The 14,227-nt window shown below is 45.1% G+C and overlaps 1 protein-coding gene across 2 annotated transcripts in view; it reads left to right on the top strand.

The window, feature by feature from the left end:
• Positions 1–14,227, top strand: part of LOC126259216 (probable cytochrome P450 301a1, mitochondrial) — a 166,660-nt gene that overhangs the window by 119,050 nt on the left and 33,383 nt on the right. For both annotated transcript variants that reach the window (XM_049955816.1, XM_049955815.1), the window contains exon 7: positions 2,740–2,941. In XM_049955816.1, coding sequence (XP_049811773.1) covers positions 2,740–2,941 — 202 coding nt within the window. The remainder of the gene's footprint in view (positions 1–2,739; positions 2,942–14,227) is intronic.

Here is a 14,227-nt window from a genome sequence, read left to right as displayed (position 1 = left end):
TTGTGATGTCCTTAGGTTCGTTAGGTTTAACTAGTTCTAAGTTCTAGGGGACTAATGAACTCAGCAGTTGAGTCCCATAGTGCTCAGAGCCATTTGAACCAGCCAACACTTCCAATGTGCGTTCACCGCGACGTGGCCAAACACGGATGCGACCATCATGATGCTGTAAACAGAACATAGATTCATCCGAAAAAATGACGTTTTGCCATTCGTGCACCCAGGTTCGTCGTTGAGTACACCATCGCAGGAGCTCCTGTCTGTGACGCAGCGTCAAGGGTAACCGCAGCCATGGTCTCCGAGCTGATAGTCCTTGCTGCTGCAAACGTCGCCGAACTGTTCGTGCAGATAGTTGTTGTCTTGCAAACGTCCCCATCTGTTGACTCAGGGATTGAGACGTGGCTGCACGATCCGTTACAACCATGCGGATAAGATGCCTGTCATCTCGACTGCTAGTAATACGAGGCCGTTGGGATCCAGCACGGCGTTCCGTATTACCCTCCTGAACCCACCGATTCCATATTCTGTTAACAGTCATTGGATCTCGACCAACGCGAGCAGCAATGTAGCGATACGATAAACCGCAATCGCGATAGGCTACAATCCGACTTTTATCAAAGTCGGAAACGTGATGGTACGCATTTCTCCTCCTTACACGAGGCATCACAGCAACGTTTCACCAGGCAACGCCAGTCAGCTGCTGTTTGTGTATGACAAATCGCTTGGAAACTTTCGTCATGTCAGCACGTTGTAGGTGTCGCCACCGGCGCCAACCTTGTGTGAATGCTCTGAAAAGCTAATCATTTGTATATCACAGCATCTTCTTGCTGTCGGTTAAATTTCGCGTCTGTAGCACGTCATCTTCGTGGTGTAGCAATTTTAATGGCCAGTAGTGTATGACGTCTTCTGTATGGCATATAACGCTACTGTAGGTGATCATACCTCTGTCGTATCATAGAGGTTTATTTTCTATTTATGCATATCTAAATGCATTTATCAAGTTTATTTCAACATTGTCTTTTAAGTTCTCTTGGCTAGGACGACTACTGAAAATGAATTTTGGTCCAAAACATGCTCAATGCGAAAAATAAATGTTTATACCAGATCCAGTCTTTTGGCCCGTAAGAGTGTAGCTGTTAAGTATAAATGTTTCACCACATGTTCCGTCTTCTCCTACCGTAAGTTGCTGTGACTGGTGGCCTGGACAAAGTGGACGGCCACAATGTGAAATGCTGACTGAGCATTCTGCTCCGCTCCAGCTACAGCCAGGGACGCCTGCGACGAAAGTAATGTACTGCTCAGTGCTGCCTCATTTAGTGGTGTCACAGCGTTATTGAAAAGCAGAGTTACGTGTTGCATCGGGAGACTGTGTCGCTAGGGGTTCCAAATAACAGATCGAGTCTGCTGGAATCTCATACACTGAAGAGCCCAAGAAATTGGTATACCTGCCCAATATCGCGAAGAGGCCCTGCGAGCAGGCGTAAGTGCCGCAACACTACGTGGCGTGGACTCGATTAATGTCTGAAGGCAAGTGACATCATGAATCCTGAAACAGCAGCAGACACTCGTTGTCTTATATAGACTTTGCCGGTCGCAGCGCCGTTTTCTGCCTGTTTACATATCTCTGTATGTGAATACGCGTGCCTCTAACAACTTCTTTGGCACTTCAGTGTACTGCGACGCTGGATAGGTGACACGGGACACCGAGACAGTTCCCCGCATTGTTAGCCTCCAAGATCAGAAGACATGAAATGATCCCATACGATTTTTTCTTGTGAGGATACGTGAAGAAAAGTGTGTTCATTTCCCCTTTACCTCATGACGTAGAAGAAGTGAAGAATGGAATAACAGTCGTCATAACTTCTGTAAAATCAGATACTCAGTGTAAAGTATATGCCGAATTTAGCTATCACTCGATGTTGTTCATCCTTCATCAGATGGATTCTGTGGTATTTGTAATAACATAGCTAAGACGTTAAGATTTTGGGTGTGTTTTGCAATTGATCCCACAATTGTATTATGTTTTTTTTCAATAAATATGGACTTTTGAAAAATCATTCTTTTTGAAATACCCTGTGTTTCTTACTTTAGTCTTGGGGCAGCTTTCAGTGTTTCCTCAGCGTGACAAACGCCCCTTTAAGAAAAATCTATTTTATTGTCTCTGTTGTCATTACCAAACAGATTTCCAAATTTCTAACATGTGTGCATGGGCTGTTGTCTGAAGAACATAGCTTGCTAAGAAAGACTTCATTACGGACTGAATTTTTCACTATACAGCGGAGTATACGCTGCTATGAAACATCCTGGCAGATTAAAACAGTGCTGGACCGAGACTCGAACTCGTGACCTTTTCTTTCTGAGGGAAGTCTTCTGTCGACTGAGCTACTCGAGCACGACTCACGAGCCGTCCTCACAGCTATACTTACTCCATTACCTCATCTACTATCTTCCAAACTCCACAGAAGTTTCACAAGATAATTTCTTTGACGTTTGGAAGCTAGGAGATGATGTACTAGCGTAACTTAAGTTGTGACGACGGCTCGTGAATCGTGCTTGGGTAGCTCTGTCGGTAGAGCACTTGTCCGTATAAGGCAAAGGTTCCAAGTTCGCGACTCGGTTCGGCAGACAGTTTTAATCTGCCAGGAAGTTTCGAACACCATTGTCACTAACCATTTAGTTAATACTATGTTGTGATGCCGTTGGCCAATATCCTGGCCATCGCGGCCTTGATCCACTGTGCAGCGGTATCACTGGTGGCGCTGGACGCGCGCCTCGGTTGCCTGGAGCCCGATTTCCCGCCTGACTCTGAGCCGCAGAAGCTAATCGACACCGTGCAGGTCCTGTTCGACTCGATATACAAGCTGGAGTTCCGGCTGTCACCTTGGAAGGTCATCAGCACACCCACCTGGCGCCGCTTCGTCCGGGGGCTCGACTACTTCTACGAGTAAGTACTCCACTGTAATGTGATGCCTGCGGTTAGAGTAGTCGGATAAACAACGCTCACAATGCACTGTATAACGGCTGGCGGACAATGTACATTGAAGCGAGAAAAGTCGTGGTACACTCTCTAATACAGTGTCGGACCTTCTTCTGCCCAGCGAAGTGCAGCACCTCAACGTGGCATGGATTCAACAACTCGTAAATACACTGAAGAAATTTTGAGCCATGATGCCTCTATAACTGTCTATAACTGAGGAAGTGCTGCCGGTGCAGAATATTGTGCACGAACTGACCTCTCGATGATGCGCCATAAATTTTCAGTGGGATTCATGTCGGGCGGTCTGGGTGGCCAGATTATATGTTCGAACTAACCACAATGTTTTGTAAACCAATCGTGAAAAACTGAACCCGGTGACACAGAACATTGTCATTCGTAAAAGATCCATCGTTGTTTGGGAACACGCGGTCCATTACTGGCTGCAAAGGGTCTCCAACTAGCCGAACGTAACTATTTCCAGTCAACGACCCATGTACAGTGTCTTACTAACTCAGACGGGAGCCATCTGACCAGGTCACGGTTTCCCAGTCTTCTAGGGTCAAAGCGATATGGTCATGAGCCCAAGAAAGGCGCTGCAGGTGATGTGCTGTTAGCAAAGACACTCGCGTCAGTCGTCTGCTACCATAGTCCATTAACGCCAAATTTTGCCGCGTTGTCCTAATGGATACGTTCGTTGTACGTCTCACATTGACTTCTAGAGTTATTTCACACAGTATTGCTTGTCTCTAAGCCCTGACAACTCTACGCCAACGCCGCTGCTCCCGATAGTTAAGCGAAGGCTGTCGGCCACTACATTGTCCTTCGTGAGAGGTAATGCCTGAAATTTGGTATTCTCGGCACTTATTTGGCACTGTGGATCTCGGAATGTTGAATTTCCTAACGATTTCCGAAATGGAGTGTCCTATGCGTCTAGCTGCAGCTAGAATTCCGCCTTTAGAGTGTGTTAATTCCCGTCGTGTTGGCATAATGTCGTCGGAAACCTTTTCATGTGAACCACCTGAGTGCAGATGACAGCTCCACCAATACACTGCTCCCTTATTATCTTGCGTACGTGAAACTACCGCCATCTCTACAGGGTGTTACAAAAAGGTACGGCCAAACTTTCAGGAAACATTCCTCACACACAAATAAAGAAAAGATGTTATGTGGACATGTGTCCGGAAACGCTTAATTTCCATGATAGAGCTGATTTTAGTTTCGTCAGTATGTACTGTACTTCCTCGATTCGTCGCCAGTTGGCCCCATTGAAGGAAGGTAATGTTGACTTCGGTGCTTGTGTTGACATGCGACTCATTGCTCTACATTGCTCTACATTGTTGGTGATGTCTTGATTGGGACCCATGTTCTTCCACCTACGCTCAATGGAGCACGTTATCATGATTTCATACGGGATACTCTACCTGTGCTGCTAGAACATGTGCCTTTACAAATACGACACAACATGTGGTTCATGCACGATGGAGTTCCTGCACATTTCAGTTGAAGTCTTCGTACGCTTCTCAACAACAGATTCGGTGACCGATGGATTGGTAGAGGCGGACCAATTCCATGGCCTCCACGCTCTCCTGACCTCAACCCTCTTGACTTTCATTTATGGGGGCATTTGAAAGCTCTTGTCTACGCAACCCCGGTACCAAATGTAGAGACTCTTCGTGCTCGTATTGTGGACGGCTGTGATACAATACGCCATTCTCCAGGGCTGCATAAGCGCATCAGGGATTCCATGCGACGGAGGGTGGATGCATGTATCCTCGCTAACGGAGGAAATTTTGAACATTTCCTGTAACAAAGTGTTTGAAGTCATGCTGGTACGTTCTGTTGCTGTGTGTTTCCATTCCATGTTTAATGTGGTTTGAAGAGAAGTACAAAAATGAGCTCTAACATGGAAAGTAAGCGTTTCCGGACACATGTCCACATAACATCTTTTCTTTCTTTGTGTGTGAGGAATGTTTCCTGAAAGTTCGGCCGTACCTTTTTGTAACACCCTGTATATGTGCATATCGCTAACCCATGGCTTCTGTCTCCTCGGTGTATAAGGCTATGGATGCCCGCATTCTCGTGTGAGACCTGCTTTACGAAATGCAACCATCAATTTCTCCCTACAGCTCCTTCGAGAAGGCAGCCGTAAAACCGTCTTTCGACTGCATTTCTTCCTAGATACCAGCTGAATCCTTCGGCCTTCTGGAGCCCAGGACTTTCATAAAGACCCCCTACATTCCTCGCTCCCTGTATAACTGTGACCAATGAAAGCCCCATCCCTTTCGCTGCTGTGTCCTCTGCTATATAGATTTACCATCAGAATCGACAGCGAACCAACATCGACAACAATAATTCAGGTATACATGTCGAATTCGCAAGCCGAAGATGAAGAGATAGAGGAAGTATATGAGGATAGTGCACGGGTAATTCAGTACGTAATAGTCATGGGTAATTGGAATGCGGTTGTAGGGGAAGGAGTAGAATATGGGCTTGGTACTAGAAATGACAGCAGAGAAAGACTAATCGAGTTCTATAATAAACTTCAGCTAGAAATAGCAAATACTCTGTTCAAGAATCTCAAGAAGATATATAATTGGAAAAGACCGGGAGATACGAGAAGATTTCAGTTAGATTACGTAGTGGTCAGGCAGGGATTCCGAAATGAGATACTGGATTGTAAGCCGTATCCAGGAGCAGATATATACTCAGATCAAAGGTTAGTAGTGATGAAAAGAATGTTGAAGTTTAACAGACTAGTCAAACAAATCAATGCCCAAAGAAATGGGATAGAGAAGTACTATGGAAAGAGGAGATACGCTTGAATTTCTCTGAGGCTGTAGCCAATGCGATAGGGAGTAGCTCAGTAGGCACTTCAGTTGAAGAGGAATGAACATCATAAGATTTGTCGACCTGGAAAAAGCGCTCGACAACGTAAATGGTGCAAGATGTTCGAAATTCTTAGAAAAATGGGGGTAAGCTATACGGAAAGATGGGTCATATACAATATGTACAAGAAACAAGATGAAACAGTAAAAATGGAAGACAAAGAGCGAAATGCTCGAATTACGAAGGGTGTAAAGCAGGGGTGTAGTCTTTCACACCTACTGTCCAATCTACACATCGAAAAGAAATGAAGTAAATAAAAGAAAAGTTCAAGAATGGAATTAAAATTGAAGGTGAAAGGTTATCGATGATAAGATTCGCTGATGACATTGCTATCCTCAGTGAAAGTGAAGAAGAATCACAGGATCTGCTGAACTGAGTGAACATTCTAATGAGTACAGAACGGCGAAAGTAACGAGAAGTAGCAAAAATGAGAGTAGCGAGAAACTTAACATCAGAATTGGTGATCACGAAGTAGATGAAGTTAAGGAATTCTGCAACCTAGGTAGCAAAATAACCCTTGACGGTCGGAGTCAGGAGGACATAAAAAGCAGACTAGCACTGGCACAAAAGTGGCAAGCCTGGCCAAAAGAAGCCTACTAGTGTCAAACATAAGCCTTGAGGAAGAAATTTCTGAGAATGTTCGTATGGAGCACTGCACTGTATGGCAATGAATCATGGACTGTGGGAAAACCACAAAAGAAGGGAATCGAAGAATTTGAGATGTGGTGTTACGGAAGAATGCTGAAAATTGGGTGGACTGATAACGAAAGGAATGATGAGGTTCTCCGGGGTATCGGCGAGGAAAGAAATATGTGGAAAACACTGACATGAATAAAAGGCAGAATGTTAGTACATCTGTTAAGACATCACGGAATAACTTCTGTGATACTTGAGGGAGATGTAGAGGAAAACAGAGATTGGAATACATCGAACAAATAACAGAGGACGTAAGTTGCAGGCGCTACCCTGAGTTGAAGAATACGTAGCGGGGCACGTCGAAGGTAAGGAAAAAAAAAAGTAGAGTGAAACCGAACTATACCGAAAAAATTTCGAAGATTCCCCAAGGATGTTTTCTGAGTGTAATACATTGATTTATTCTCTTATATCCACTATCCTGGGAACTGCAACCGTTATTCATGCAAGATTCTCAGACCAGTAGCACTGATTGTGTTCAGTGCGCTTACAATCGCGAATATCACTATTTCTTCGTGTGTTGTGACACATCTCGCACGGCCAGTATCTTCCCGCAGGCAGAAGACAGTCGTGGCCTTCTACTGGGTCTCTGATCTCTTAAGAACCGAGGGGAATGAGTCTATCTGACAGAGCACCGAAAGCAGCTTACCTGGAAAATATCACAGTTTGCCTTAAAGTCCTCCTAAAGGCTGCTGTTCACTGGTTGAAAAAGAGATTTTGGCTGAATGGAAAATACAGTGGCTGGAAGCGGCCAATAACGGTCAGTCTTAACCACCTATTCGACCATGGCACACTTCCTTTCGAACTCCCAGAAGGGACGTAGTCGTCATCACTCGCCTCCCTATCAGACACTGCCCAGTGACGGAACCATATACACTCCTGGAAATGGAAAAAAGAACACATTGACACCGGTGTGTCAGACCCACCATACTTGCTCCGGACACTGCGAGAGGGCTGTACAAGCAATGATCACACGCACGGCACAGCGGACACACCAGGAACCGCGGTGTTGACCGTCGAATGGCGCTAGCTGCGCAGCATTTGTGCACCGCCGCCGTCAGTGTCAGCCAGTTTGCCGTGGCATACGGAGCTCCATCGCAGTCTTTAACACTGGTAGCATGCCGCGACGGCGTGGACGTGAACAGTATGTGCAGTTGACGGACTTTGATCGAGGGCGTATAGTGGGCATGCGGGAGGCCGGGTGGACGTACCGCCGAATTGCTCAACACGTGGGGCGTGAGGTCTCCACAGTACATCGATGTTGTCGCCAGTGGTCGGCGGAAGGTGCACGTGCCCGTCGACCTGGGACCGGACCGCAGCCAAGACCGTAGGATCCTACGCAGTGCCGTAGGGGACCGCACCGCCACTTCCCAGCAAATTAGGGACACTGTTGCTCCTGGGGTATCGGCGAGGACCATTCGCAACCGTCTCCATGAAGCTGGGCTACGGTCCCGCACACCGTTAGGCCGTCTTCCGCTCACGCCCCAACATCGTGCAGCCCGCCTCCAGTGGTGTCGCGACAGGCGTGAATGGAGGGACGAATGGAGACGTGTCGTCTTCAGCGATGAGAGTCGCTTCTGCCTTGGTGCCAATGATGGTCGTATGCGTGTTTGGCGCCGTGCAGGTGAGCGCCACAATCAGGACTGCATACGACCGAGGCACACAGGGCCAACACCCGGCATCATGGTGTGGGGAGCGATCTCCTACACTGGCCGTACACCACTGGTGATCGTCGAGGGGACACTGAATAGTGCACGGTACATCCAAACCGTCATCGAACCCATCGTTCTACCATTCCTAGACCGGCAAGGGAACTTGCTGTTCCAACAGGACAATGCACGTCCGCATGTATCCCGTGCCACCCAACGTGCTCTAGAAGGTGTAAGTCAACTACCCTGGCCAGCAAGATCTCCGGATCTGTCCCCCATTGAGCATGTTTGGGACTGGATGAAGCGTCGTCTCACGCGGTCTGCACGTCCAGCACGAACGCTGGTCCAACTGAGGCGCCAGGTGGAAATGGCATGGCAAGCCGTTCCACAGGACTACATCCAGCATCTCTACGATCGTCTCCATGGGAGAATAGCAGCCTGCATTGCTGCGAAAGGTGGATATACACTGTACTAGTGCCGACATTGTGCATGCTCTGTTGCCTGTGTCTATGTGCCTGTGGTTCTGTCAGTGTGATCATGTGATGTATCTGACCCCAGGAATGTGTCAATAAAGTTTCCCCTTCCTGGGATAATGAATTCACGGTGTTCTTATTTCAATTTCCAGGAGTGTATCTTGCAGCATGGAGATCGAAGTGAATCCAGCGTTTGCGGCGTGACGGCACACGGTGCGCCGTGTTTCAGTGACGTGTGTTTCGTATGCTTATAGGAGGGATTTACTCTCGATTTTAGCCGATACGAAAAATAGGAAGAAAATTGTTGACTCCTGCGCAGTTTTACTGGACGATGGTGAAACCTTCCCGTCTCCTCTATATCTCTTTTGTTACGCAACCTTCCCTTCTACAATAACCTATGAAACCTTCCCTTAGGATTTCTATCTCTTGCTTAATAATAACAAATGAAACCTTCCCTTTGATATTAATTCTCTTTCTCAATCTTCGCATACAAATTTAAATGCTGCTTATTAAAAGTGATTTTCTCATTATTTCGACGAAACATAGATTGTGTCGTCGTCGTGGCCCACAGTCGTTACCTGCAATAACCCAAAACTGTTCCTTACCTTTTTTACTGTTACTGGATCGCCATCTGAGTGCTACATCGAACTGCGACTTGAATATACTTACTCTCTTTTACTATACTCTGTTAGCTGCTGGTGGGCTGTCATAATTAGTGGCAGTATTTATTACCAAAGCTGATGTTATTCTTTAATAGCAAAGCTGACGTTATTCTTTAATTAATATGACTGAAGTTACGCAATTCATAGTTAAACTTTTTCTTGACAACAATAAAATTTTGCAAAGTTTTACGTTGATGGTTTTTGGGGTGGATTATAATCAATAATGCAATATTCCTCGCAAAAATTAATTATATTCTGAAAACGATTCTTCAAATATTTGCTGTTGGTAATGAAATGATTTTACAAACGTTCAAGTGGGACTTACTTTTTACAATAATCTTACAACTAGCATTGCGCAAACATACCTTAGTCTTGAGTTTCTCATAAAAATAATTCAATAATATTAGTTCCTCTTATGATAATAGAAAGCTGAAGTCTCTGTACATCCGTTTATATTCTCTTGTAAATCATAGCTGGTGGCTGGCAGGCACACCGCTCCTCTCAACCTCTCGCTTCAGACCTGCTGCCGACTCGCTTCACATCTCGCTTACTACTGACTTCCTACGAACGCTAAAGTGCGGTCTCTCCCGCCAACAATGCTTTCTGGTGCATACAATCCCGGCTACCATTACAAAATGTATCAGTGCGCGGTCTTTTCTTAAAATGTATCCATACGCGGTCTCTCCCGCCCTTTTTAAAATTATGTCACTGCGCGGTCTCTCCCGGCAACTATACTTTGGTGCAGACATTCCCTGCTACCACAGTTATTTCCAAAATGCCATATATTAATTATTCCTACTTAATCCTTTTAATAAAATATAAACATCTTTCATAAATTGTGGTTTGACAATAGACAATAGAAATATACACGTCTTACAATGGTTGTAATCAATTTCTGGTTGGTGGCACATCGTATTACACTGAGGTGACGGAGTTCGTGGAATAGCGATATGCATATATACAGAAGGCGACAGTATCGGGTACACAGGGTATAAAAGGGCAGTGTGTTGGCAGAACTGTCATTTGTACACAGGTGATTGCTGTGAAGAGGTTTCCGACGTGATTATGGCCGCACGACGGGAAAAACACGCTTTTAATGTGGAATGGTAGGTGGAACTAGACGTTTGGGACGTTCCATTTCGGAAATCGCTAGGAAGTTCAACATTCGGAAAGCCGCCGTGCCCGAGTGTCGAGAATGCCAAATTTCAGACATTACATCTCACCACGAACAACGCACTTAACGACCGAGAGCAACGACGTCTACGAAGAACTCTCAGTGCTAACAGACAAGCAACTATGCGTGAAATAACCGCAGAAGTCAATGTGGGACGTACGACGAATGTACCTACTAGAGCAGTGTGGCGAAATTTGGCTTTAATGGGCTATGGCAGCAGACGACCAACGTGAGTACCTTTGCTAACAGCTCGACGTCCCCTGCAGCGCCTCTCCTGGGCCCGTGGCTACATGAGTTGGAGCCTAGATGACTGGGAAACCGTGCTCTGGTCAGATGAGTCCCGATTTCAGTTGATGAGAGCTGATGGTAGGGTTCGAGTGTGACGCAGACCCCACGAAGCCAACGACCCAAGTGTCAATAAAGCAATAGACAAACATTTGGTGGCTCTATAAGGGTGTGGGCTGAGCTTACATTTAATTGACTAAGTCCTCTCATCCGACGGAACTGATCATTGACTGGAAATGGTTACGTTCGGAAACTTGGAGACCATTTGCAGCCTTTCATATACACAAACAAGGCTTTCATGTCACTGGGCCACAACAGGCTAGAACCTGCGTTAAAAATGTGGTTTGGATTGTTCTTATTCTGATTGATTACAACAATTAAACAGCATTTGCTGGCCGGGGTGGCCGAGCGGTTCTGGGCGCTACAGTCTGGAACCGCACGACCGCTACGGTCGCAGGTTCGAATCCTGCCTCGGGCATGGATGTTTGTGATGTCCTTAGGTTGGTTAGTTTTAAGTAGGTCTAAGTTCTAGGGGACTGATGACCTCACAAGTTAAGTCCCACAGTTCTCAGAGCCATTTGGACCACTTTTTTAAACAGCATTTATGGTCAATATTTTCAAAAAATATCTGTTATTTTATGTAATTAAAGCTTAAAAATCATTAACTCTCAATATCTGGTCACGTGATCGAAAACCTTCTGTTAGTGGCTGCTGGTCTGGTGACATATCAGTCTAGGAGCAAGACAGCTACATCTACATCTACATCCATATTCCGCAAGCCACCTGACGGTGTGTGGCGGAGGATACCCTAAGTACCTCTATCGGTTCTCCCTACTATTCCAGTCTCGTATCGTTCGTGGAAAGAAGGATTGTCGGTATGCTTCCATGTGGGCTCTAATCTCTCTGATTTTATCCTCATGGTCTCTTCGCGAGATATACGTAGGAGGGAGCAATATACTGCTTGACTCTTCGGCGAATGTATGTTCTCGAAACTTTAACAAAAGCCCGTACCGAGCTCCTGAGCGTATCTCCCGCAGAGTCTTCCACTGGAGTTTATCTATCATCTCCGTAACGCTTTCGCGATTACTAAATGATCCTGTAACGAAGCGCGCTGCTGTCCGTTGGATCTTCTCTATCTCTTCTATCAACCCTATCTGGTACGGATCCCACACTGCTGAGCAGTATTCAAGCAGTGGGTGAACAAGCGTACTGTAACCTACTTCCTTTGTTTTCGGATTGCATTTCCTTAGGATTCTTCCAATGAAACACAGTCTGGCATCTGCTTTACCGACGACCAACTTTATATGATCATTCCATTTTAAATCACTCCTAATGCGTACTCCCAGATAATTTATGGAATTAACTTCTTCCAGTTGCTGGCCTGCTATTTTGTAGCTAAATGATAAGGGATCTATCTTTCTATGTATTCGCAGCACATTACACTTGTCTACATTGAGATTCAATTGCCATTCCCTGCACCATGCGTCAATTCGCTGCAGATCCTCCTGCATTTCAGTACAATTTTCCATTGTTACAACCTCTCGATACATCACAGCATCATCTGCAAAAAGCCTCAGTGAACTTCCGATGTCATCCACAAGGTCATTTATGTATATTGTGAATAGCAACGGTCCTATGACACTACCCTGCGGCACACCTGAAATCACTCTTACTCCGGAAGACTTCTCTGCATTGAGAATGACACGCTGCGTTCTGTTATCTAGGAACTCTTCAATCCAATCACACAATTCGCCTGATAGTCCATATGCTCTTACTTCGTTCATTAAACGACTGTGGGGAACTGTATCGAACGCCTTGCGGAAGTCAAGAAACACAGCATCTACCTGTGAACCAGTGTCAATGGCCCTCTGACTCTCGTGGACGAATAGCGCGAGCTGGGTTTCGTACGACCGTCTTTTTCGAAACCCATGCTGATTCCTACAGAGTAGATTTCTAGTCTCCAGAAAAGTCATTATAGACGAAGCTATACGTATGTTATAGGAGCGCTAGCCGAGATTACGAGGTTTTCAAGTACTTTTTCTGCAAACAGTCCATCTGTTTAGTGATTGACAACGCAATTTAAGCTTTTAAGTAGCAATAGAAATGAATTTTTTGAATGCAGATAGTGGAAGCGTTGCAGAAATTGATGCGTTTATGCTCCCCCATTTAGAGCAGCGCTATGTGCAACAACGGATATTGCTTTCTGTGCTCCCAGTAACATCATTAAACTTGCTCAAAACTAAGGAATTGTGAAACTTTTGCAATGAGTCCGTATATTGTAACTAGATTGTCATGAGCTATGATCCAAATCACAATAAAGTTATTCTTGGCAAAACTTAGTGCACATTCCGTATATAGAAGACATTTATCAGAAATTGATAGCATATCTGGCTTCAAAGGAAAGAGTCACGTGTCCGAATCCTGGAAGGGTAATATATTTTTAAACTTTTACACGAAACACGAAAATAGTGTTAGCAAGAACCAATTGTAGCAGTTGTTTCGATTGTGGGATGTATTATTTACAGCTTCACATTAGTCCCAGTCTGAGAAATGGACAACGGAGGATAAATGCATTTACTTTGAGAATGAACAATTCAATTTTTTTAAGCATTGCTAGTAGTGAAGATACACCCACAGTACAACGAGGTGTAGGAGGATGAGGTAATACGGAGAGATATAAAGCTTGTACAATACGCAGGTGACACAAACGTAAGGGCTGTGATGTTTGAGAATATAAAGTAACATTAGCATTTGAAGTAGATAAGATGATGAAACAGCAAAAGTTTAAACAACAAGGATCCCAGCTGAACAGTACGAATATAAAAACATTGTTTCTAAGAAAGTAAAAAGTTTGTGGTCGCACTGACTAGAAAATATATTTTTGAACGTGATGTGTGTGAACAGCGATTGCCAGCCGAGGTGGCCGAGCGGTTCTAGGCGCTACAGTCTGGAACCGCGTGACCGCTACGGTCGCAGGTTCGAATCCTGCCTCGGGCGTGGATGTGTGTGGTGTCCTTACGTTAGTTAGCTTTAAGTAGTTCTAAGTTCTAGGGGACTCATGACCTCAGAATTTAAGTCCCACAGTGCTCAGAGCCATTTGAGCCATTTTGAACAGCGATTGCAACATAAGCGCATGTAAACAGAATGAAAACGCAATAATATTCTTTTGTCTGATTGATAGGGTGAAGTATTGTAATAGTGATTTGGTTTTCATCTGCGAAAACTGTCGAAGTCGTTTTACAAATCGGTTACAATGTCTCTCGGGGTAGATTCGAACTAGCGATCTATGGGCATTATCTTGTAAAATTCGACCGTCTTCAGTTCTAACAACTGAGCTACCGAATAATTAACGTGTAGTTGATAAAACGACGGTTTTCACTTTCTTTGAATGACGTTATTCTTCGTTGTAACAGTGGGAGAGCATATTTGGA

Source organism: Schistocerca nitens, chromosome 5 (assembly GCF_023898315.1).
Source record: "Schistocerca nitens isolate TAMUIC-IGC-003100 chromosome 5, iqSchNite1.1, whole genome shotgun sequence".
Taxonomy (NCBI): Eukaryota; Metazoa; Arthropoda; class Insecta; order Orthoptera; family Acrididae; genus Schistocerca; species Schistocerca nitens.
Note: the sequence above shows the minus strand (reverse complement) of the source record. Positions and strands in the feature narration are given on the sequence as shown.